This window comes from Guyanagaster necrorhizus (assembly GCF_019112545.1).
Source record: "Guyanagaster necrorhizus MCA 3950 unplaced genomic scaffold BT62scaffold_1, whole genome shotgun sequence".
NCBI classification, from domain to species: Eukaryota; Fungi; Basidiomycota; class Agaricomycetes; order Agaricales; family Physalacriaceae; genus Guyanagaster; species Guyanagaster necrorhizus.
The window spans coordinates 340,347-361,544 of NW_025064880.1; the positions used below are offsets into that span (position 1 = coordinate 340,347).

Here is a 21,198-nt window from a genome sequence, read left to right on the forward strand (position 1 = left end):
TCAGCCTCAGAAAGGGTCATATCTATTTTCTTTGCATGTTCCACAGCAACAGAGTCTCAGCATTCCTTTGCTATTCTATCAGTCTTGACTCCTAGACCAATGGGATCAAGAACATTGAGAATAATGTTCGAGTGGGTAAGCTGATCATGAAAGACCCACTCATCATATGAGGGAGAGGATGAGTATATGGAAGTAGGGTCTGGTGGGAGGGGTGTGGTAGTAGTCATGGCTGTGGTAGTGGTGGCAGAGATGGCAGGACAGACAGTAGTTTCTGCAATGTATCCCCATAGGCCTTTTTCCTTCAGTAACTCAGTAAGTTGGAGTTTTCATGAGGCATAGTTCTTCCCATTGAAATAGCTACTCATGTCAGAGAGGATAGTGACTCCTGACATTGATGACATCATTTAGGGATGTGGTGTAAAGTGGTGAGAGTAGTGGTATAGTATAAATTCAAATGGTAAGTTGAGTTGAAATTCTGTTGCATATTCTTCTTGACTGAGTAGTTATAGGCAATAGAGCCTCATAACCTATTGACAGAAGAATATATGTGAGTATCTCAGTCAGGCACAACATGGGTAAAGTGATTGAGGCATACAGATAAGAACAGCTGGACTATATAGGTGATCAGAAAATGACAGAAGGTGTAAGTATATATAAGGCAAATAGAGCAAGTGATCAAAAAGTAAGATAAGATGAAATGTACAGATATCCTCCAACACAAAAGCTATGCTACTTATATATATTTTAGTCTGAGATAAATATAGCCTTCCCTATTGTGTCTATCTGCAAGTTGGAACTAAAGAGTGTGTTATAGATGCATAAAACAATAGAATGCATATATTGTCAAGGTGTCTGTTGCAAGTTCACAGTACAATAGCACAAGTCATTCACTATGGGCATGGTTACCAGTTCAGCTGAATAAATAATGAGTAAGCACCCATGATTAGATACATGCTTGATAAGATAAGATAAGCAGAAAAATCATAACAATTTTCATCCTTAGATATTCATATATGAGAGGGTAAAGACTTGTTATCTAAGATTTTCATGAAGTCACCAACACAAACTTCTTTCCAAAGTTCCTTCTTCTAGTGAGGGTTATTGTAAGTGTGATAGCCAAAGAGATGGAGATCCTGATAAGTGTAATCAGTGGCACTCTCATCAAACTCAACATCAGAAGAGGGTAAGACTAGTGAAACTGGAGCTAAGGACTCTAGACCTTTCTTCTCTTCAATCTTTTCCACAAGTGAAGTGGGCAGTGCTATTTTTCTGAACTTCTCAGAGATAAGATAGCAGTTTACATGGTAAGTGAAGTCACAACTCTTATTGCTGATGATGTTAGCATTATGCTAATCATGTCCAGTGAGAATATGGACAGTGCTGCAGTTTGTGCAGCTATCAGATTGGTGGCATTTGATGTCCTCATAAGCATCCTTTATAGTGGTAATTCTAAGAACAATGAGAAGAGGAAGAATAATGAGGTCAGAGAGAACTCTGAAAAAATTTGCAGAAGGATGATTTCAAGAAAGAAACTGAACAGCACTAAGAAAACTCAAACAAGATCAAAAAAGAAGAGAAACATACACATTCACCACTCACCTGAACTGCTCAAGTAGATTTGCCATAGAAAGGCAGTCTTGAGTCAATTGTCAGTGTTTCCTATTAGAATCTTGATCAGTTATCTTATATAAAAACTAAATGATTCTATTATATACATATTGTATTTACAAAGCAAAAGTATGGATATGTGTTTTTGCTTTCCAATAAATTACAGCCTGAAAATCAATGATGTGATAAAAACATTAAGACAAAATGTTTCAAAAAAATCTGTCAATCATATATGATAAGCTGAATAATGGTAAATTACTGTACCAAAACTTCCCCTCCAGACAAAAGTCAGTAACTTCCCTTTTCCCCTGGAGGAGGTTTCATGCGCAACTCTACTCTGGAGGCTATCAAGAAAAGGCAATATTCTTACGTCATACCCAAAAAGATGCCCCCACCCAGGATCGAACTGGAGACCCTTGCATAAGCAAATAGGTTGACAACCTCATAAGTACAATGCTCTACCACTGAGCTATGCGGGCAATAACGATCATTAGCCATCATGGAATTCTAGGAAGTCCTTTCCTGAATCCTTAGCAAACTATGGAACATATTCTACGAAAAGTAGTTGGCGTCGGAGGCATTCGGATGAAACCCCGCCTTCGCTCTCGATGTTTAGAAGTGGTATTCACCGCCTTGCTGCCCGCCGTTTTTATTCGTCAGATGCAGCGTACAATGTCGAGGCGCTGGATAAATGGATTGCCTCCCGAAAGGAATACATTTTGCACGACACGCTGCATCCAGAGCATCTATCTGATCTCTACATAACTCTTCCTACCCGGGATGGAACGCGCAAAGCATTCCATCCGCCTGAGCCGTCAACACCTATGGGCTATGGACACCATACAACCTTCTTCTACCCTCGTATTCCCGAAGCCTTCTTGCGTAGAGACGGCACAGATGCAGATTTCTGTCCACCAGAACCGTTTACTCGCAGGATGTGGGCAGGCGGAAAGATATCGTGGATGGCGGAGAATCCTCTGCTCATTGGTGGGAAGGCGACTGCAAGAATGACAATAGGCTCTGTTAAGAAGAAGAATTTTGACCGTGGCCGTCCTATCGTGTTCGTGAATAAGAAAATTGAGATCTCCATGGAGCATTCGGCGGTTCCTTCGGTCATTGAGGAGAGGGTACATGTCTATCTGCCTGTGGCTGCTACAGTTAAACAGGAGCCTCGTGAAGGTATGCCATGATGCACAGTGATATTCACAGCGATCTTCTCTAATACGTGAAATCCAGTTGCTGGGATACCAGACTCCTCTGATTTCTCATTCACATACAAGCCAACACTGACGACCCTGTTTCGATTTTCTGCGCTCACCTTCAACGCGCACCACATCCATCTGGACAAAGATTATGCACGAGACTTTGAAGGGTATCGAGGTCAGTTTCGTTGTCCTAGCCCATCCTCAGTCCTAACCTATCTGTAGAGCGTCTGGTTCACGGACCTCTTACGGCCCTCATGATGCTTGAAATAGCCACTGAGCAAAACCCAGGTGTCGAGATCAAGACGTTCGAATACCAGGCCACGAATCCTCTTATTGTCAACCGAAAACATACTATCTTTGGACGATGGACAGGCGACAAGGCATTTTTGTGGTGTCGGGATGAAGATGGAGTGGTCGGTATGACAGGCACAGTTCTGTTTGGGTGATGGTAGACGGAACCTGGCAACAGACGTTCACCTGTTTAGACGCGCATTGGCACGTGATGTATATTGAAACTCCGCGCGTTATTTATATTGGATTGTCTGTTTGTTGTCCCTTCATCAGAACTATCACCTTCTCTTCAGCTCATCACCATCTCTTCACCCACTCTCGACTGCTATGGCCCCCAAGGTATACCGTGCATGCACCATCTCCCCTATCATTCGTCTCATGTACTCGTAGCCCGCTTCAACAGCTTCCAAGGCTCCGGCTTCAACCGCTGGCAAGGCGCCAGCCAAGACAGACTCCAAGGCTGCGAAGAAGACTGCCAGCAAGAGCAAGGCATCAGCGCCAGCCGACGGTGAGAAGAAGAAGCGAAAAAAATCGAGAAAGGAGACTTACAGTTCGTACATCTACAAGGGTACGCGTCGTTGGGCTTATCTTGTATCGTGACTCATACCCCTGACGCGTCGCCTATCATACAGTGTTGAAGCAGGTCCATCCCGACACTGGTATCTCCAACAAGGCAATGGCCATCCTCAACTCCTTTGTCAACGACATCTTTGAACGGGTTGCTACCGAAGCTTCTAGTGCGTTATGATCCTGTTTCACAGTCACATCCTAACGCTTCAACAACAGAGCTCGCTGCTTATTCCAAGAAATCAACCATCTCTTCCCGCGAAATCCAGACCAGCGTTCGTCTTATTTTGCCAGGTGAACTAGCCAAGCATGCCATTTCTGAGGGAACCAAATCTGTCACCAGTACGTGTTGTACATCTCCTAGGTTCATATTTTCATAATTTTGAGCAGAATTTTCTGCTGGTGGCAAGTGAACGGATTTTGTCTGTAGCCGGATGATACTTTTCTTCCATTTTTGCTTTGTATTCTAGCCATCTTATTCCACCATCCTGACGGACTAAGTACCATCTATATATTATAGAGCATATCTAGTCTTGTCGCACATTTGTAGCTCGGGCATTATATATTTTTATACAGATGTGGAAAACGTTAGAAGCCTGAAGGAGTAGATGAGAATGGAAAGGTAAGATTTGCGGGTCCATGGCTTACCATACTTGTTCCCAGCCTCCTTGCGGTTGCGTCTGCCTTCTGCGATCTTTTCTTCCAAGGCCTCTCTGTTCTCGTACGCCTCCTTGAGCATCGTCGACAGTTGATGTCTGGAGCGAGCAATGCCGCTGAGCTTGGATGCCTAGAAAGACAACATTGGTCAACGAATATAAGCAAGCGACAGACACCGACATTAATGTTCATTTTTGGTTTCTCAGGAGCACCTCCAGCACCCTTCGTTACCGCCTTTCTCTCTTCTCTCTCCTTGATCTCCTTCTTGGCTCGCTCCATCTCTTTCTTGGCGTCGATGTCCTCCATGCCCTCCTTTTCCATACCCTCGAACCCTTTCGCAACGCCCTTCTCCAATGCCCGGACCTGATCATTGTACTCCTTTTGCCACCGTTGTAGGAACTTTCCGTAATACTCTGGCTCGTGCGCCTTCCATGCGCCCGAAGGAAGTTGGTAATACCCTGGATACTCGTCGTTCATCGTCGGCTCTGGTGGTTCAAACGTCGGAATGGCTGGCGCGGAAGATATGCTGATAGAGGATGAGGGAGAAATAGTAGATTCTGTGGGCTTAGGCATAGAAGAGGCACCTGTGTATGTACCATGAGTGGCGCACAATGGCATTTCGGTGTTACTCCTCACCCAATGAAAAGAAATCCACGGCAGGGGCAGGAGTGCGAGCAGTAGCCCTGGGTCTGCTTTCTTCCAACGATATGTTGGACCTCCCTTTTGCCAGCGATGGTGGTAGAAAGGGTATCGAGGGTGTTGGAGCCTCGTCTGCTGGTGGTACTGAAGCAGGCGCATTGAAGGACAAAGCCTGGCCTTTTCCACCACCCAGGACTCGTTCTGCTGGAGCAGATATGGGGTTTTTCTGTTTTGGTGCAGGGAGCATTGACATCAACGACGATGACCCAGCACCAGACTCCAACCGAGGCTTCTTCGCGACAGGCCTGGATATCTCTTCCTCACCATCGCCATCTTTCGCAGCCTTAAGTGAGGGCAGAACAATCGCAATTCGCTTCTTCGTCCTAAGAGGAGGTAGGGCAATACTGGATGATGAGGTCGCTTTGGATTGAGATTTCAATGACTGACTGTTCATGCTACTCGAAGCCGGCTGTTTTGTCTCGGTCTCCCCTTCGCTCTCGCTGCCGCTGCCATAGTCTTCGAGTCCGAGCATATAGAGTCAGGCCAAGATATTTTAGAATAGCAATAGGAAGGCCCAACTTCTTGTCGTGGACGCGAAAGAAACGGAAAAGCGGATCACACGATGGCGGACCACGAAAAATAAATTATCATGTCGGAGAAAGAATCATATTTATGCAATGTGTAGAATAATCAAAACAGCTTCTTACTTAAAGATAGTCGTGTCTAGAGAGTGTATGATAGCAATATCTAACAAGTATCAAATAATGTCCGATCCCTGTAGCATTGCCAATGATTTCCCAGTTCGAAAACGAGATAAGTAATAACACAGTCCAAAATGATTATGCCTTCTAATGTCCGAGTGGAAAGAAGTAAAGGTCGTGATCATGGTCGTGCTAGAAATACCCGTAAGCATCAAAGGTCCCGATGAGAGGTACATCGCAAGAAAAACTTACATAGCTGTTCTTTACGGTAGAACCAAAAGTAACCAATGACAATTATCAATTGGCAGAATAGCGCCATCCAGAACATAGGTTCCGCCATGGGACTCCCTGAATGATATGAATCAACAGATAATTCGAAAAGACGGACATTCGGTCAACAAACCTTTCAGACCATCCTCAAAGTCCCAGCTTGCAGCGTCAGGGAACACAGACCCAGGCCCGATACGGTTTGGCGCAGTCGCTCGAGCGACCATAACACAAACCGAACCGATGATTTGAGAGAATGCCAGCGTAGCACAAACGTGCAGACGTGAAAGTGTCTGGAGCAGAATCATACCAAGACCGACTCCCTGAATGGCATCTAAAACGCCAAGCCACAACCACAACGACAAGCCAAGGTATGGTCCGCTACTTCCGGCCCAGGGAATGTAGAGCGCAAGTGAAGAAGTACCCCACATCATCTGACACCATTTAGGTGCACCGAGACCTACCGCAAACACAGGCAGAAGCCAGGTATGTGTCTTACTGAAATGCGTGAGAACGCCGAGAAGTGCTCCCCAAACACCAATGAAGAAGGCGAGGACCAAGAGAAGAATCTGATATGTCGGAATAGGGACGCTCCACAAGAAACTCCAGTTGCGTCCGTAAGGCTGCATGACGAAAGAACAGTTAAACATATATCAAATAGAAATGAAACGAGTTCTTACACCGCTGAGCCAGTAGTCTCGAAGAATTTCGGAGGCAAGGAACCATATAACCAATTTGCGGCGGAACAAGGTCCGCAGGAACTGAGGCACCTTGGGTGGAGTTTGGCGGTAGTACTCTGAAGTTGGTGATGATGAGAAACTAAAGAGAAGCAAATCGATCGTTTACCACTCACCAGGAAGACCGTAAAGCATCAAGTAAGCGAAAATGAAACTCATGAGGGCCAATGGCCAGACGATAAGAACGATCCACCATGGCGGTGTATAATTATCTGATTGACCAGTGAGGGTATGACCCCAGTACCACAACGCCGCCACCCAAATCTGTTGGGAACCTTGGACAATACATGCACGAAAAGTCCATACCTCCGTTGCAGCACCCGCTTCTTCACCGAAGTTGAGGCCGAAGAATAGAAAGGAAGCGGCCGAGGCAACAGCATAACACCATGTCGCTGTGCTCGCCAGAGCTCTGTGTGCAGAGTGGAATGAAGAGGACACTGATGGGAAACCGACCAAGAGGAATGCTAGACCGAAGAACACCCAAGGTGCAGATAGAACATATACGGATGGCTTCAATCTGAACATAGGATACCATACTGCAGAGGCAGCAAGGAAAACTCCGCCAAGGACGTAAAGCTGTACATTATCTTGCCAACTTCGACCAGTCAAAAGAGTGATTTGGAAACTCGTTGCACTTAACATCTACGAAAGCATTTGTGAATATGCGCAATGTTCTTGAAGGTGCGTATCTCACCTGACCGGCAGCAATGACAATAGTGTACAACGGCCAACCCCATATTTCACGAGACATGGCGATCTGTAACCCTGTCATGGGTACAATCTCAGGGGCACCTGCATCGTTGCGAAGAGGTCCGTCATACTCAGAAGAAAAGGCTTGAGTGTTAGGCGCTAGCAGATGAGGTCAGAATGAGTCAAATTTTCGGCGATTGCACATACAATCGGGGCGAGAGTATATCGACGGTGAAGGCGTTCCCCAGATGGAATCACGCTGCGACGACCTGATACTGGCGGCACTGTCAAGTTTTTCCTTGCGAACTTTGCCAAAGAAGGCTTCTTCGCTTTTGATGAGGAACTTCTCGATGGACAATTCATGCTCCGAGTTTTTAGCATTGAGGGCCTGCAACTTTTGAACGAACTCTGAAGCAACGCCACCATCTGCGTCAGTAAACTACAAAAGCACGTGTTAGATGATTTTCATTGGACGAAGGAAGAGTCATACCGAAGCGATGGCTTTGTTCAAAGGCGAGTTGGACTTTTCATCAACAATAGACGATATCGATTCAACAGAAGACACGCGAGAGTGCGCGCCAAACGGACGGTTGGGTGTGAGGTTTTCATCCAAGAACGGATCTGGGGCATGCCGCTGATCCCGGGCAATGGTGCGATTGGCCCTCTCCAGGAAGTCGTTGTATCCTTGAGCAGGTTCCAGTGTACTACCACGCGAATGGCTGAAGTAGTCATCGTCTTGACCACCGTCAGTAGTAAATGAATTGCGAGAGCCATCTGGAGGCAGTAACCGAGGAGCACCAGACGGTGTGAGGGTGTCTTGACTCCACTGACCTGGGGAACCAGGAGTATTGACATGAGGACTATCAAGCATGCTGGTTCGGTCCCACTCAGGCTGAGACGGGTAAGCCTGGTTGACAGGGTTCCAATCATCGGTATCTGCCATAGGACGAACACCAGCACCATCACAGTCAGACTCTCGCCAAGCATCAGCGCCGGCAATCGCACGACTAGCGGTGATACTGCGCCTGTGGAAATCCTCCATTCGTTGACGCCATTCAACAACAGGGAAACGTTGGACGGCGGACCGGGCCCTAAGAACGGCGCGCTCTTCCTCGGTGGACTTCAAAGCCATTTTGATTGTTTTTGTCAGCTGTGACAGCATGTGTGCCGTAGAGCTGGATTCTACAGGATACCACTGTAATAAAAGAAATAAGTCAGCAGCGGCGAATCGCTAATAAATAAAAGGAATCACTAACCCAACCAGGCATTAAACCCAGACCTCCGAGACGACTTCCGACTCCGAGAGCACCCTTCCTACCAAATTCGACAGCTACGAGGCCGAAGGGCTCATCACGGGAGGGAATCAGAGCGAAATCGGCACCGCTGAACAGGTAGGGAGGGAGCGCCGTAAATTCGGGTTTTGAATAGACACGATCCGGGAACATTTCCATCAGTCGTGCCAGCTTCTCAGCAGCAAATCGTCCATACAAGTCAATAACAGGACCAACGGCAATGAGCTGGATAGTGGGACGTTTCTCTAACCTATGCCAAAGCTTGAACTAAGACGAGTCAACCTTAAGACGGAGACTTACAGGGAAGGCATTACATCAGCAATGAGATCGACACCCTTTTGCTTAGACCAACGACCGACAAATACAAACAAGTCAGAATCAGGATCCTGTTTGATACCGGCCCATTCTTGTGCTTGACGCTTATGTTCCGGACGGGCAGCTTCTGCAACTTCGTCGATCTGAACGTCCTTGGCCTTTGTGGGAGCTTCATCCAGCGCCTCGATGTCACTGGGATCAGGGTTGGGCAAGGAATCGACATGTTTCAGCGTCCAAAGGGCAGGATATCGGGCCCAACTACGTTTACCATACTTGTCAGAGACACCAGCCACACCAATACTCTTCTGGTGAACACTGATGAACGAAGCGGCCGCATGCAGCAAGTTGAAGGTATTTCCAAACTGAACATATTTGGTGCAGTGCTCTTTGCTGATGTTGAACGCTGAGCAAACTTCCTTCATTTCTTCCTTAGTTCGCAGAGGCCAGAGACCCTGAAACTCGGCATTATGAAGCGACAGACAGCAGGGAAGAACCTTGGGCAGAAGATAGATGGGTGCCAAAGCGCCGTGATAGTCGTTCACATGGTAGATATCGACGGTAGGGTTGCGACGAATAGTAGCAGCAATAGCTTGATTCCAAGTCGAGTAGAAGATAGCGGAACTAAGATCGTCCATGCGAGCCGGATAAGGATCAGCTTTAGTCTGGGCACGGAAAACGGGACTATCAAGGATAACATATGTGATGTTGTCCAAAACGTGAGTCTCTACCTCAATGAGATAGGGCTCGCCAAAGATGATGACCTCGATGGGTTCAGCGGGATCTCCAGCCGGATACTCCACATCCTTGACCTTCGGCACAACCCAAATCAAGTCGACATCTGTCATAGCTTTACCCATAAGGCTGGACATGACACCGAGACCACCGATCTTGACCTTGATCTTCCAGTCGATGATCTCGTACTCGAGAGTAGAGATAAGGACTTTGCGACGCTTGTTCTTATCCTCGGGCCAGCCAATGATCTCCCCCTTGTGTTTGTGATGTCCGAAAATGCCTCCTCCCTTTTCTGACATTCCTCCATCTTTCAGGTCCGACTGAGATTTGTTGCCCAAAACGCCAAGAATAGGAAAGTAGTTGTTAGATGTCTTCGCCTTGACGCCGTATTGATTGTGCTTGATACCGTAGAATGACCACATGAAAACGAGGACAGCAAGTGTACCGGTGATCAAGGGAATAGCAAGCAGCAGAGCGTACATGATAGCGCCAACGGATGCTTCACCACGAGGCTTCAACCACCATTGCATGGTAGAGTCGTCAACGAGTAGCGACCAAGAGAGATGAGGTGACGGTGGGGCAGACATGTTCACATAATTGGAGGCAGCGCTGTTGGGAGGAAGTCGGTCAAGGACTCCATCACCGTCGACGTCTCCGTAGTAGTAGTCATCGTAACCCCAAACGTTAAGCTCTACGTAAGTCGGCCATTGAGCCATGATTTCTAGCTCCCAGTAGCCGTCATCATTCAGTTCCATCACACTCGACAGGCCACTGTCGTAACCCCAAGTGTTGTAAGGGCCACGTGCGAGTAGCTGAGGAACGCGGCGACGCGCGCCAGACCAACCATAGTCAGCATGAATAACACCAGCTGTTGACATTGTGGCTTCACTCCAATCTAGAGCATCATTAGCAACGAAAATAACACAATAGGATAATAGAGCATACACTGGACGATGATGTGGTCACCATCCCAGAACAAATCAGAGCTGCTGAAGACGTCGGAGTCGATTGTCGTCGTGTCTTCCCAGTCAGCCCAACTTGTCCAATTTTGACCGAAATTCCACGAATACCTGTATTTTTCAGCACCATAAGCTTTATGAGTGAACATATATTTGCCATCCGACTTGGTGAAGGCGTCGTCGTCGTAGTCGTTCTCGGGGAAGACAATGACGTTCTGAGAAGAGCCTTTCCTCAAAAGAAGTTCATCCACGACCTATCGAGAATAACGGTAAGTTCCAAACAGAGTTCATTCTCAGCCAACACTTACGTTTGTAGAATTTCCGCTGCTGTCCTGAGGTTTGTCGACAGTGATCTTCAAGACACCATCCGGGAAATTTGTCAACGTCGCGGTCCACTCCCACGCGGACGTCGAACCACCTTGTATGACAGAGGCGGACGCATTGGATATACTTTGACAATTGACGTTCGTGATCGAAGGGGTGGAGCCATTTCCAGAGGAAGACATGTTGAGTGAAATCGAGTTTGTGACGGAGTCGCACTCCATGACGGCGCTGAATTCAATTGAAATGTCGACAGTGGTGGCATTCGTTTGGCCATCCTCAGCTAGCAAACGGTAGTCATGTCCCGGATTGAACGCGGTCATCGCAAGGGCCGGAGCAACCCACTGATCTTCGGGTACGAGTGCCTTGAACCCATAGGCGTCCATAGTGACATTTGGAAGACAGCCGTACCAGGGGGATTTGCTATCGTTGTAGTATGACGAACCTGAGTCTTCCAAAGTGTACGTCTCGTACGGTGCAAACAAATTACGGACTATCGTACCAGACTCGAAGGGGGATGAAATCCATAGGGACTCCTGGCAATTGTACTCCCAACTCTTCGTCTCGTTTTCATTGCTGTACAACATCCAAACCTGGTCTGTAAAATTTCCGGTCAGGTTTTGAACGCCGGAGATACCGGACCTGGAGATAGACCACAGGCCCATCTCAGTTGCTGTGCCGTTAGAACCAGGCCGTTCGATGAAATACGTCCAGTTGCCACGTTGCACGAGATTAAACCCATCCTGCAAAGCACCGTATATTGAGCGCAGGCGGTTGAAATGTGCGAACATCCGACGACTATCAGTGGTAGGATCGAAATGATCAAGGGCGTTCCAATCGTCGTGGCACCCTACTAAGGCTTTATCCAGGGGCATGTTGAAGTATTGTTCAGAGCCGAGGGTGTAGCAGCCATGTCGCTTCCACGCTGTGTTACTCGTCATGGCTTGACGGCTATAGGAAGTTAAGTCGCGATGACATAAAGAGGAATTGAAACACTTACCCATAGAGATAATTGGAAGCACCGGTATCATACAGATAGAAATTCTGCTCTTCGCCATAGAAATACTGAGGATAAAAGTTCAGGTAGTATTCAGGTGAATATCCAGAATGAACTCACCAACGGAATACCGGGCATAACGAGAGTGGCGATGAACCCAGCCAAAATGCTGCGCTCCCTACCATCGGCCAGACTATGCCAACGGAACACGTCGAAATTGCTCATCCCATACATGTGTCGGGGATCGACTTCCCCCGTTAATTGATTGATGAAGTCATTGTCAACGAACATCTGATTCCACGCAGTGATGAAGTTGATATCCACATCATAAGCGACATCGAGGTTACCATCCATACCCAAGAATCGAGTAAGTGAACGGTATATGGAATAGTGGAAGGCAACTGAATCCAGTCCATTGACGCCCTTGTCTCGAAGGAAATATTCGCTATCATCCGATGTGAGGTTGGCTGCAATCAAAAAGCCGCCAGGAAGCTGCGTAGGAGTGCGCCCACGACCACTGAGCACAACTATTAGAAAATGGAGGCGGCAGAGGGGGGGGGAAGCTTCTTACTAGTATAGGGAGCCGAAAGTGTCGCCTCCAGTAACTTCACCCGGTACGAAAAAATTTTCTTTACCAAGATTATACGCACAAGTACGAACGCTGGATGTCCACTCCGCTAGAGCTGCGACCGTGACCTGAGTAGCTTTATCAATGCGGATGGCATCAAAGTCTAAAGCAGTGATAGCCATGCAAGCAAAATTTTGAAGCCTGGCCATGACCTCAGGCTTCCATTCACGGAGACGGTCCTGGACGGAGGCGAATTTGGCCAATTGACGTTGCCAATCCTCGTGCACACCAAAAGCCTCCATGTCACCATACTGGTCAAAATCCGACTCCATGCAGCCATTCGTCTCGACAGTGACAACGGAACCATCCTCTTCCCAAAACTTGGGCATCTCACACGACTCATTCCGGGTGTTACTAATCTGTCATTATCGAGTGGGCAAAATCGCAGGGCTGACATGATAAGTATCTTACGTTAAAGTCCGCATATTTGGTGAAACCCCAGGGCATGTAATTGGGATATTTGAATTCAGCGTTGTACTCATTCAGACTGAAAGGCGTACTGCTGTTCAAGTGACTGGAGAAAGGAAGGAAAGTCAGTTACGCGTTGCAGTATAAGATAGCAAACTTGCCCCGCGAAACCGATGAGATCCGACATGGTTCCTACGGTGAAATCGGCCATCAAGTACATGTTATGAGCGTGTATGGTATCGATTGCATTCGTCCAATCGTCAATAGTGCCCCAATGAGGATCAAGAACGGTGAAATCAAGCGGCGAGTAACCTATAAGAAGATGAGAGAAGAAAAATGGGTAGAGGTTAATAACATACTGTCAGCCTGCCACAACATGTTCAGAAAAGGCGTTCCAGAAATGAAGATAACCCGGATGCCCATGCCATAGAGGTAGTCCAACTTTGAAATAAGACCCTTGAGGTCTCCACCATATCTGAGCTGGGTTTCTCTCCAGTCGTTTTCGTACATGGAACCGAAGTAGTCGTTATTGGAAGGATCGCCATCTGCAAACTTGTCCATTAAAACGGTATATACGGGGAGTGCCCGCCAGTTTTCGGGAGAAGGTGTATAAGTGGTATTCGCTCGGGTCGCCTTGTACTCGGTCGCTTCAGTTGCATCCTGATTGACATTGAGGTTGTAGTCAGTGAGGTCGTCGCGATACGGCGAGGCGAGAACGAGGCCAGCAAAAGCCGATAAGGCGGTAATTGCGGTAAAAATCCGCATGGCGGTGGGAGGACCGACGGGAGGGAAGGAAAGGGGTGAATGAAGGGAGATGGACGCGTATTAGAGGAAAAGATAGAATCTACACAGGGTCGAACAGGATACAGCCTGTCGCCAGGCGAAGGGCGAGCAACGATGATGGGAGTGAGTGACAGAGTCAGTCGGACAGCCAGACGTAGCAGCGTTCGAAAGACGGTCGGCGTTTTCCCTGTTCTGTTTATGTGATCAATATTTATGCACCACAGCCACATTGCCACATCCTGGGAATTCCTCAAGGCACTCCCGCAATTAAATCCATTAAATCCTCCTGTTTCCAGTGACAAGCATCCTTGCAAGAAGCACACCGTAAGGAGCCAGGAGCTGGGACATTTCTGATTTTTTTTCTTCCTTGGATACTAAATATATTGTAACCGAATTTGCCCCCGAGACAGTCGCAGCCTCGCAGCAACTACGATCCAGGTAATTTGCCATGTGTTGCAGCTGTGCAAAAAACACACAAAAACACACATCGGCCTGACCTCACCTTCATCACCCTTACAGGGTTATCATATGTATTGGATATGTCAGCCACTCCCCTCCCGATGAATATTTGCCCCTTAAGTGCCAGGATAACGATGACAAAGATCAATTTCTGATCGTGTGTGACTGTCACTTGTAACAGTTATCCTGCCGGCCCGAGTCTGGTTACCATGGCCAAATTGGGACACATATGCCGCTGACCAAGCAAACCCGCCTCTCGCGTTCACGGCCCAAAGCTCCCTTGTCCCATCTGTGCATCGGGCTTGCGTCCAGGCCAGACTTTATCCAAGTCTCTTCTTCTTACCACCACCTTGTTTCTCTGTTTTCTTCTCCATCGCATTACTGTCGCCTTCTTCTGGTATTTCCTATATTTTTCGTCCTTTTGTCCACTGACTATTATTGTCAGCTTTCTTTATGCTCTCCATACTCATTTAAATCGTGGTTCTGCGCGCTGTATCACTATCTACTGACATTTTGGCTGTGTCTCTGACACACCATCCAGTTCACTGTTTCACCTTACACCTTGATTTCGTCTCGACATGTCTACACTAGCCGCCGCCAATAATTTGTTCCATGTTCACGACAACCCCGCTGATCCGTCTTCAAAGCCATCTTCTCCATCTTCGCCTACATCTTCATTTCAGGTCCAACAGTCGGTTCCTCGGTCTTTCATGACCACAGTAAGAGGACAGAGCTCTCCGTTTCCCTCCACGCCGACTTCGAGCCACTCAAGCGCTGCCATGGAACCTCCGCCAGGTGTCACCTACTGTGACTATATCCGTATGTGGACCGATGCCCATGTTGCACGCTGGCTTGCGGATATTAAATGTGGCAGCCATGCCGCCACTTTCAAGGCAAATGATATCCGAGGTGACATTCTTCTTGAATTGGATCAGACAACACTTCAAGAAATGGGAGTGGGCAGTATTGGGGATAGGTTCCGGATCCTGCATGCTGTGAAGGCTTTAAGGCAGAAAGCCTCGTCGAAGCCCGTTACTTCTCCTGTCCTGGAGATCAACAGATCGCGGTTGGTAACCAGTCTTGAGGATTCCATGACAATTGCTATGCCGTCAGATCAAAGCGTCTCTTCATTGACTGCACGCAGGCTGGAGAGTGGCAGACCCGCGCCTCTGTTACTGGGCTCTAACCCCAATAGAAACGATTTGCCTCGACTAATCCGCGACCAGCAAGCACCAGATTCGGCGAAAGCCAATGTTCCTCCAGCTCATGCTATACGTCCACTTCCCCAGCCTATCGCAGGTTCGTCTAGCAGTGCCCATCCCGGTTCTACTAGGTCTGGATTGCCCCCGCTTCCCCCTCCTCCCCGTGGGCAACCCCCTTTGCCACCTCCCGGACGTCCTCCCGTCCGTGGACATTTCCAAACTTCACAATCAAATGGTCGGCGGACGCCAACCCAGACTGATCATGTACCCATGTACACAACACAAGCGCTACCTCCTGCTCCCTCAAACCAAGCCCTTCTAACACCTTCACCGGCTTCGAACTGGTCTGGCTATCACCTTCCAGCCGATCCACGTCCTGGAAACCCGGGGGGTGCTAAGACACCGCAAGCCATTCCACGTTCAACATCACCACTTCCTCGTGCCGGAGGTCGTGGTACTAATGCATCTAATCCAGTTCATGGCAGGAATGGGTCGATAGGTCTCAACTCTCCAGTCTCATCTAGTCCCGCTACCAAGCAACTAAGGTTAGGTGGAGGATCGGCACACCCATATGCCACAAGCCAGGCTGCTGCGTCAGGATCAAATCCCTCCCAAGCTGCAAACCTCTCACCTATAGCCGAAGGGTTCGGAGCAACAGGTACTTCACCTCCCACCTATGCAGTTGGGCGTGGACCGTTTAACCCGAGCACACCTTCACACACAAATGCGCCGTCCTTAGATGATTTGAGACGGAAGTTGGTCAAAATCGCCCTTCCTGATGAGGGTCTCACGTATACCATTGACGTCGATAACTGCGCAGGTGGTGTTGAAGTTCTTGAGAAGGTACTGAAGAAATTTGGCAAGCGTGGAGCGCGTCATTCAGACTCGGAGGGTGTGGACAGTATGCACACGGAAGACGGCGGGCTTAGTGTTGATGGCTGGGGCGCGTATCGGGATGATGGAACTGGTGAGTTGAGGTATATTCTTATTCTGTCGAAGTCACACCGAATGTTGTGCTAGGGCCATTGGATGAGGCTGCACTGCTCTCTTATTGCCATGCCTCGCTTGATCATCCAGCCAGAGACAAGCCCTTATCATTGCGGAAGATTGCAAAGGCTCGTCGCGAGGATCGGAATAGTCCGCCTTCTCCACCCCATGGTCGTTTCCCTGGAGGTCAAACATCTAAGAGTACGAAGCGAGCCAGCTCCATCAGTATACTCAGTGGTTTAGGTGTCCGCGATCCTGAAAAGGCTCTGGAGCCACCTTCTCCTACGCATTCTGGTTCCGGCAGGTCGAGTCCTGCCACTACTCATAGCGCAAAGCGACCATCCAAGTTGCGAAATTTCTTCGGACAAAGACCTCCGAGTGAACTTATTACGACTCACTTAACGGAATATTTCCCCTTCACAGAGAAGAAGGTCCTTGAGCGCACGGCGAGACACAGCATGATGCGAGCAGGCACGACGCGGGATAGCGCCTCTTCTTATAATCCACCGTTGCCTTCTAGATTTAGCAGCAGTACCCTTGCGTCTCTTCCACGAACCTCGGTATCGACTTCCCGTACTTCTTTGTCGTCTAATGCCGCCCCGCCTTTACCCGAAAAGCCCTTTTCTGATAGTGGTAATACAACACCGGCTGAAGACATTCCTCGTGTATCTCTTTCCACTGAAGACGGTCGTTCCGTAAATCTTCATGATACTGCGGACAGCGCAAATAATCATCCGGAACTTCTTCCCCCCATCCCGTTCCCAACAGAATCGTTCTCGGAATCTCTGGAAAGCCTGACTGGGGCCAACCGTCGTATGTCTAGAGCATTGTCTACGGCGTCGCGAGCTTCTCGTCGGTTGAGTTACATGACCGAACTCCGAAGTAAGAAAGACCGTTCTGATACCGCAAGTCTCATGACGGTGGATGAGATCACAAAGGAAGTCGAAAGTCGGAGAAGAAATACAGGCGTTTTCGATAGAAGCTCAGAGGAACCTGACGGTTGGACTCAGGTTGAAAATGAGGATGGCGCCGATGAGAACGATGAAGAACCTGATGAAGAGGAGTACACGGATAGTGAAGAAGACGGTGTCGTGTCTGGTCCAGAAAGTCCTACCTTGGATGAGGATGATGACCACATCACAGGTGTGGCGATGCGCAAAGGCAAGTGAAATTACCATGTATGAAAGAATGGCGCAGCTTAACTAGTGGTTTCATTCAGCAAACAAATGGATTAAGGGTGCGCTCATCGGTGCGGGATCCTTTGGGAAGGTCTATTTAGGAATGGACGCCTCGAATGGTCTTCTTATGGCAGTCAAGCAAGTGGAGCTGCCGACTGGTTCGGCTCCTAATGAGGAACGCAAGAAGAATATGCTGAGTGCCCTGGAACACGAAATAGAACTGCTTCAAGATTTACAGCACGAAAATATAGTGCAATACCTCTGTTGGTACTTCCATCTACCTCAACTTGGTTTATTATTGACATCTTTATGTTCAGACTCATCACTTGAAGATGACTGCCTCAACATTTTTTTGGAGTATGTACCGGGAGGATCAGTCACTGCACTGTTGCGCAATTATGGCGCCTTCGAAGAGCCTTTAGTCAAGAACTTTGTCCGCCAAATTCTACAGGGTCTCAGTTATCTGCATGAGCGTGATATCATTCATCGTGACATCAAAGGTGCCAATATCCTTGTTGATAATAAGGGAGGCGTCAAGATATCAGACTTTGGCATATCTAAGAAAGTTGACGTCCGTAAGTATATTGCCAAGCTTCAATGTTTGATGCTAGATTATTGATTTGTGAAAACAGAAGTGCTTGCTGGTAACAATCGCGTTCATCGACCATCGCTGCAAGGATCAGTATTTTGGATGGCACCTGAAGTTGTCAAGCAAAGTGGGCATACACAGAAGGCTGATATTTGGAGCGTGGGTTGTCTCGTTGTCGAAATGCTCACTGGCGAGCACCCATGGGCACAACTCACCCAAATGCAGGCTATATTCAAGGTACTCTCTGTCATTTACACATTTGTTCGCATCATTAATTATCCTTTGTAGATTGGATCGTCAGCGAGGCCGGCTATTCCCTCTGACATATCTTCAGAAGCTCAAGACTTCTTGACGGAGGCTTTTGAGATAGATCATAAAGCAAGGCCGGCTGCGGCTGAGCTCTTGAAACACCCTTGGATAAACGCAACGTGATACTTTCTGTGCTGATATCTTCGAACTTTTTCCCCCTTTGGTAGCTTATTCTTAGGAACATTTTTTGCGTTTTTACTTATATACTTTATTTTTGTTCACCTATGCTATCTTCGCTGTACTCGGGTAGAAAGGAAATCACTGTATGATAACACATATATCCTGACAGATATAGAAGACCTCAATCTTCTGCCTTACGCTTTCTTTTAGATCCCGTTCCCGACACTGCTCTCGATCCTGGTCCCCAATTCTGAGGAGTCTCTTGATAACGCACTAACTTCACTTTTGACGAAGCTGTAACAGATTGTGGGTGTCTTTTGAAGTTTGCCTCCGTTCTAAAGGATGTCAGCGATGAATAGTGGTGGAAGTGCTTGAACCGTACTTGGGTTCTTTGGCAAGTAATTTTCGAGCTGGAGATGCTTCTGAGACGTTCTCCAACTTGACGGGATGCAATTTGACAAATGATCGGAATATATCATGGAGGTCCGCCCGTGTCGCTGTCGTTTTCAAAGATCCAGGCGTCGCATGAGACCTGGAAATTAGATACCCCGCGTGCAAGAGAGCAGAACTTCGGTTAACACATGTTAGCTAAGACCCGCGTGGAAAATGGTATTTTACAACGTACGCCATTTCGTCTAGTGACGGTGTTTGACAATGGAAGAAACTTGCCACCCTCGTTGGCGTGAAGTAGAATGGTGTGTGCAGTTCCTAGAGCCCATAAGTATATATATTTCTCTCGCTGGAGGTAAACCTACCTCCTTTGCAACAGTAAGCATCCCTTTCATTCGGGTAGAAGTTCCGTACGAATCAGGGTTCCCTTCGACGTGCTCCAAAACCTTGGCAACAAAATCTGTGTCATGAATGGGACCTGACCACATCGGACCTGCTATCTACATGCCCAGATGATTAGTCACGAGAACCCTATATATGAAAAACCATTTACATGTAAAGCGGATTCACATTCTGGACATCTATCAGAAACCACAGGACCAGGATGTGTCCTGAAATTATAATTGATGTTCCCAGAAGTTTCGTGTTTCTTTTCTGTAACCCTGCCCAACGGCTGCTCATAGAATGATTGACACGACGTGCAAACGAAATAGGCAGATATTTTCCTGAAACGATGCCCATCGGATTCTACTCCCAGTGCGATGAATGAATGATACCCACGTAAGCGCTTTCTTGACTCCAACTGCGGACGTATGCACCTTGATGAAAAGCCTGACATAAAAGTCTATCGAGAGCGATAGCAACGGTTCAATATAACGGCCGTATCTTGAAGCGGATGCTGAAACAGCGTGGAGCACGAGTCTGAGCGCCTGGATAAGAGTATTGAGCCGAGAATATCATTGACAATGATAGTCCCGCGCCTACAGCTTCATGACAATACTCCGACTTGACAGGAATACCACCATAATTGGATAGGCTGGAAGAGATGTCAATATGAAACGAGCGCACACAATATTCATATTACGGATGCATACCACTTCTCAGGGTAGTTGTTAGTAGCAAGCACTGAAAGATCAGTGCAAGTGACACAAAGAAGGCCTGAAACTTGTAAGTGATAGCAATGGCTAGGCACAGTCGAGATGCCTACCACCATCATTTACACTCTGAACGGCAGCATCGATGAAGGAAGCAGCGGTCCCATACGGATCAAGATCAACAACATCCACACGCTGGCGTTCCTCGCGATGGTTATACATCAGCGTGCTGCAAGATAATCAGTATCAAACAGCATCAGTAGGTATGCCTCACCATGCATCCCCTTCATTGATTCGTATCTTCCCATCACCCGTGCTGGAAAGTTGGAATCCATTGGATTTGACATTGCGCCTCATGGCGGCTGTTGCCGCGCTGGACAAGTCATTCGCAATCACGTATCTGCTCAAGACATCTTAGCAAAATTTTCCTAGTTATTGTGGCTTTCGGACTTTACAAGCGGTATCTCCTTGGCGTAACGGATAGACCGAAGTCCAGTAGCAGACAATGCTTCAAGAATGACGACTTTGTAGGGCCTGTATTGAGGCTTGCAAAGGTATAAGCAATACTTAAGATAAGGTCTGAAATCTCTCACCTCCTTCTGCAAAACGCCCTTGGCCTCTTGCTCAGCAGATTCTGTTGCAACGACATCCACTGAAGCACCATTTTCCACTGGAGTCATATGTCAAACGTTGCAGTCAACGATATTCTTAGTACCTATTCACCTTTCTGCCGCTTCCTCGCATTGGCCTTGTTGGCCTTCTTCTCCTGGCCGAGTTTCCATCGAGTCTCCTTCAACAAATTGAGTTCCTCGCTCCAGATTCTGATACATGCCACACTGAGGTCGCGATTGAACTCTTGAACGGGATTCAAGAACGCTTCGTTTGACGACAGTAGCAGATGAGACGTATTTTCCGTGTGCAGAGTAAAACCATCGGGCACAACTATAGAAGGAGCCGTCGACATGCTAAGCCTGCCACGCACAGGGCGCGAAGGACAGTGGGCAAGACGGCGAAAAACAGAAAGAGGAATGGTCGTCGAAAGTGACAACCAATTGTGTTATCAAAAGCGGCAT

The 21,198-nt window shown here is 47.7% G+C and overlaps 6 protein-coding genes and 1 non-coding gene across 7 annotated transcripts; 3 read left to right on the forward strand and 4 right to left on the reverse strand.

Annotated features, from left to right (window-relative positions):
• Nucleotides 1-1,994: 1,994 nt before the first annotated feature.
• On the reverse strand, nt 1,995-2,087 carry BT62DRAFT_t18. The gene has a single exon. It is a non-coding gene; the product is annotated as a tRNA-Ile (tRNA).
• Nucleotides 2,088-2,200: 113 nt separating this feature from the next.
• On the forward strand, nt 2,201-3,665 carry BT62DRAFT_925035 (uncharacterized protein). Its single transcript, XM_043184702.1, has 4 exons — nt 2,201-2,787; nt 2,845-2,988; nt 3,036-3,443; nt 3,495-3,665. The coding sequence occupies exons 1-3, from the start codon at nt 2,217-2,219 to the stop codon at nt 3,257-3,259; spliced, it is 939 nt and encodes a 312-aa protein (XP_043045982.1). The 5' UTR covers nt 2,201-2,216; the 3' UTR covers nt 3,260-3,443; nt 3,495-3,665.
• On the forward strand, nt 3,380-4,172 carry BT62DRAFT_4001 (histone-fold-containing protein). The gene is made up of 6 exons (XM_043180789.1): nt 3,380-3,443; nt 3,495-3,515; nt 3,552-3,672; nt 3,737-3,841; nt 3,891-4,013; nt 4,062-4,172. The coding sequence occupies exons 1-6, from the start codon at nt 3,432-3,434 to the stop codon at nt 4,082-4,084; spliced, it is 405 nt and encodes a 134-aa protein (XP_043045983.1). The 5' UTR covers nt 3,380-3,431; the 3' UTR covers nt 4,085-4,172.
• BT62DRAFT_4033 (uncharacterized protein) lies at nt 3,989-5,598 on the reverse strand. The gene is made up of 4 exons (XM_043180799.1): nt 4,965-5,598; nt 4,509-4,912; nt 4,320-4,458; nt 3,989-4,267 (listed from the first exon to the last, which is right to left on the reverse strand). The coding sequence occupies exons 1-4, from the start codon at nt 5,497-5,499 to the stop codon at nt 4,260-4,262; spliced, it is 1,086 nt and encodes a 361-aa protein (XP_043045984.1). The 5' UTR covers nt 5,500-5,598; the 3' UTR covers nt 3,989-4,259.
• A 281-nt stretch (nt 5,599-5,879) lies between these two features.
• On the reverse strand, nt 5,880-13,779 carry BT62DRAFT_977160 (modular protein with glycoside hydrolase family 13 and glycosyltransferase family 5 domains; the record flags this gene model as incomplete). The annotated part of the gene is made up of 17 exons (XM_043189260.1): nt 5,880-6,016; nt 6,081-6,558; nt 6,616-6,731; nt 6,789-7,314; nt 7,367-7,521; nt 7,570-7,801; nt 7,853-8,557; nt 8,619-8,904; nt 8,955-10,596; nt 10,647-10,914; nt 10,969-11,932; nt 11,982-12,046; nt 12,099-12,495; nt 12,550-12,965; nt 13,018-13,120; nt 13,176-13,326; nt 13,374-13,779. The coding sequence occupies 17 exons, from the start codon at nt 13,777-13,779 to the stop codon at nt 5,880-5,882; spliced, it is 7,047 nt and encodes a 2,348-aa protein (XP_043045985.1).
• Nucleotides 13,780-14,511: 732 nt separating this feature from the next.
• Nucleotides 14,512-18,842, forward strand: BT62DRAFT_958377 (Pkinase-domain-containing protein). The gene is made up of 7 exons (XM_043188449.1): nt 14,512-14,653; nt 14,702-16,425; nt 16,479-17,606; nt 17,665-17,886; nt 17,941-18,198; nt 18,256-18,449; nt 18,501-18,842. The coding sequence occupies exons 2-7, from the start codon at nt 14,835-14,837 to the stop codon at nt 18,642-18,644; spliced, it is 3,537 nt and encodes a 1,178-aa protein (XP_043045986.1). The 5' UTR covers nt 14,512-14,653; nt 14,702-14,834; the 3' UTR covers nt 18,645-18,842.
• On the reverse strand, nt 18,823-21,089 carry BT62DRAFT_998525 (N2,N2-dimethylguanosine tRNA methyltransferase; the record flags this gene model as incomplete). Its single annotated transcript, XM_043190732.1, has 13 exons — nt 18,823-18,976; nt 19,024-19,209; nt 19,267-19,349; nt 19,397-19,531; nt 19,585-19,756; nt 19,812-19,960; nt 20,016-20,067; nt 20,126-20,189; nt 20,239-20,354; nt 20,400-20,525; nt 20,576-20,670; nt 20,719-20,795; nt 20,849-21,089. 13 exons carry the CDS (start codon nt 21,087-21,089, stop codon nt 18,823-18,825), a joined length of 1,650 nt encoding a protein of 549 aa, XP_043045987.1.
• Nucleotides 21,090-21,198: the final 109 nt, after the last annotated feature.

What these genes read in the sequence shown, in the direction of transcription:
- BT62DRAFT_925035 (XM_043184702.1), top strand. Translation starts at nt 2,217, where the DNA reads ATGTTTAGAAGTGGTATTCACCGCCTTGCTGCCCGCCGTTTTTATTCG. An exon ending in TAAACAGGAGCCTCGTGAAG is followed by an intron (nt 2,788 to 2,844) that starts GTATGCCATGAT and finishes CGTGAAATCCAG; the next exon opens with TTGCTGGGATACCAGACTCC. An exon ending in AGACTTTGAAGGGTATCGAG is followed by an intron (nt 2,989 to 3,035) that starts GTCAGTTTCGTT and finishes ACCTATCTGTAG; the next exon opens with AGCGTCTGGTTCACGGACCT.
- BT62DRAFT_4001 (XM_043180789.1), top strand. An exon ending in GGTTGCTACCGAAGCTTCTA is followed by an intron (nt 3,842 to 3,890) that starts GTGCGTTATGAT and finishes CTTCAACAACAG; the next exon opens with AGCTCGCTGCTTATTCCAAG. An exon ending in GGGAACCAAATCTGTCACCA is followed by an intron (nt 4,014 to 4,061) that starts GTACGTGTTGTA and finishes AATTTTGAGCAG; the next exon opens with AATTTTCTGCTGGTGGCAAG.
- BT62DRAFT_4033 (XM_043180799.1), bottom strand. Translation starts at nt 5,499, where the DNA reads ATGCTCGGACTCGAAGACTATGGCAGCGGCAGCGAGAGCGAAGGGGAG. An exon ending in CGTGGATTTCTTTTCATTGG is followed by an intron (nt 4,913 to 4,964) that starts GTGAGGAGTAAC and finishes GTACATACACAG; the next exon opens with GTGCCTCTTCTATGCCTAAG. An exon ending in AACCAAAAATGAACATTAAT is followed by an intron (nt 4,459 to 4,508) that starts GTCGGTGTCTGT and finishes TTGTCTTTCTAG; the next exon opens with GCATCCAAGCTCAGCGGCAT.
- BT62DRAFT_958377 (XM_043188449.1), top strand. Translation starts at nt 14,835, where the DNA reads ATGTCTACACTAGCCGCCGCCAATAATTTGTTCCATGTTCACGACAAC. An exon ending in AGGTGTGGCGATGCGCAAAG is followed by an intron (nt 17,607 to 17,664) that starts GCAAGTGAAATT and finishes GGTTTCATTCAG; the next exon opens with CAAACAAATGGATTAAGGGT. An exon ending in AAATATAGTGCAATACCTCT is followed by an intron (nt 17,887 to 17,940) that starts GTTGGTACTTCC and finishes CTTTATGTTCAG; the next exon opens with ACTCATCACTTGAAGATGAC.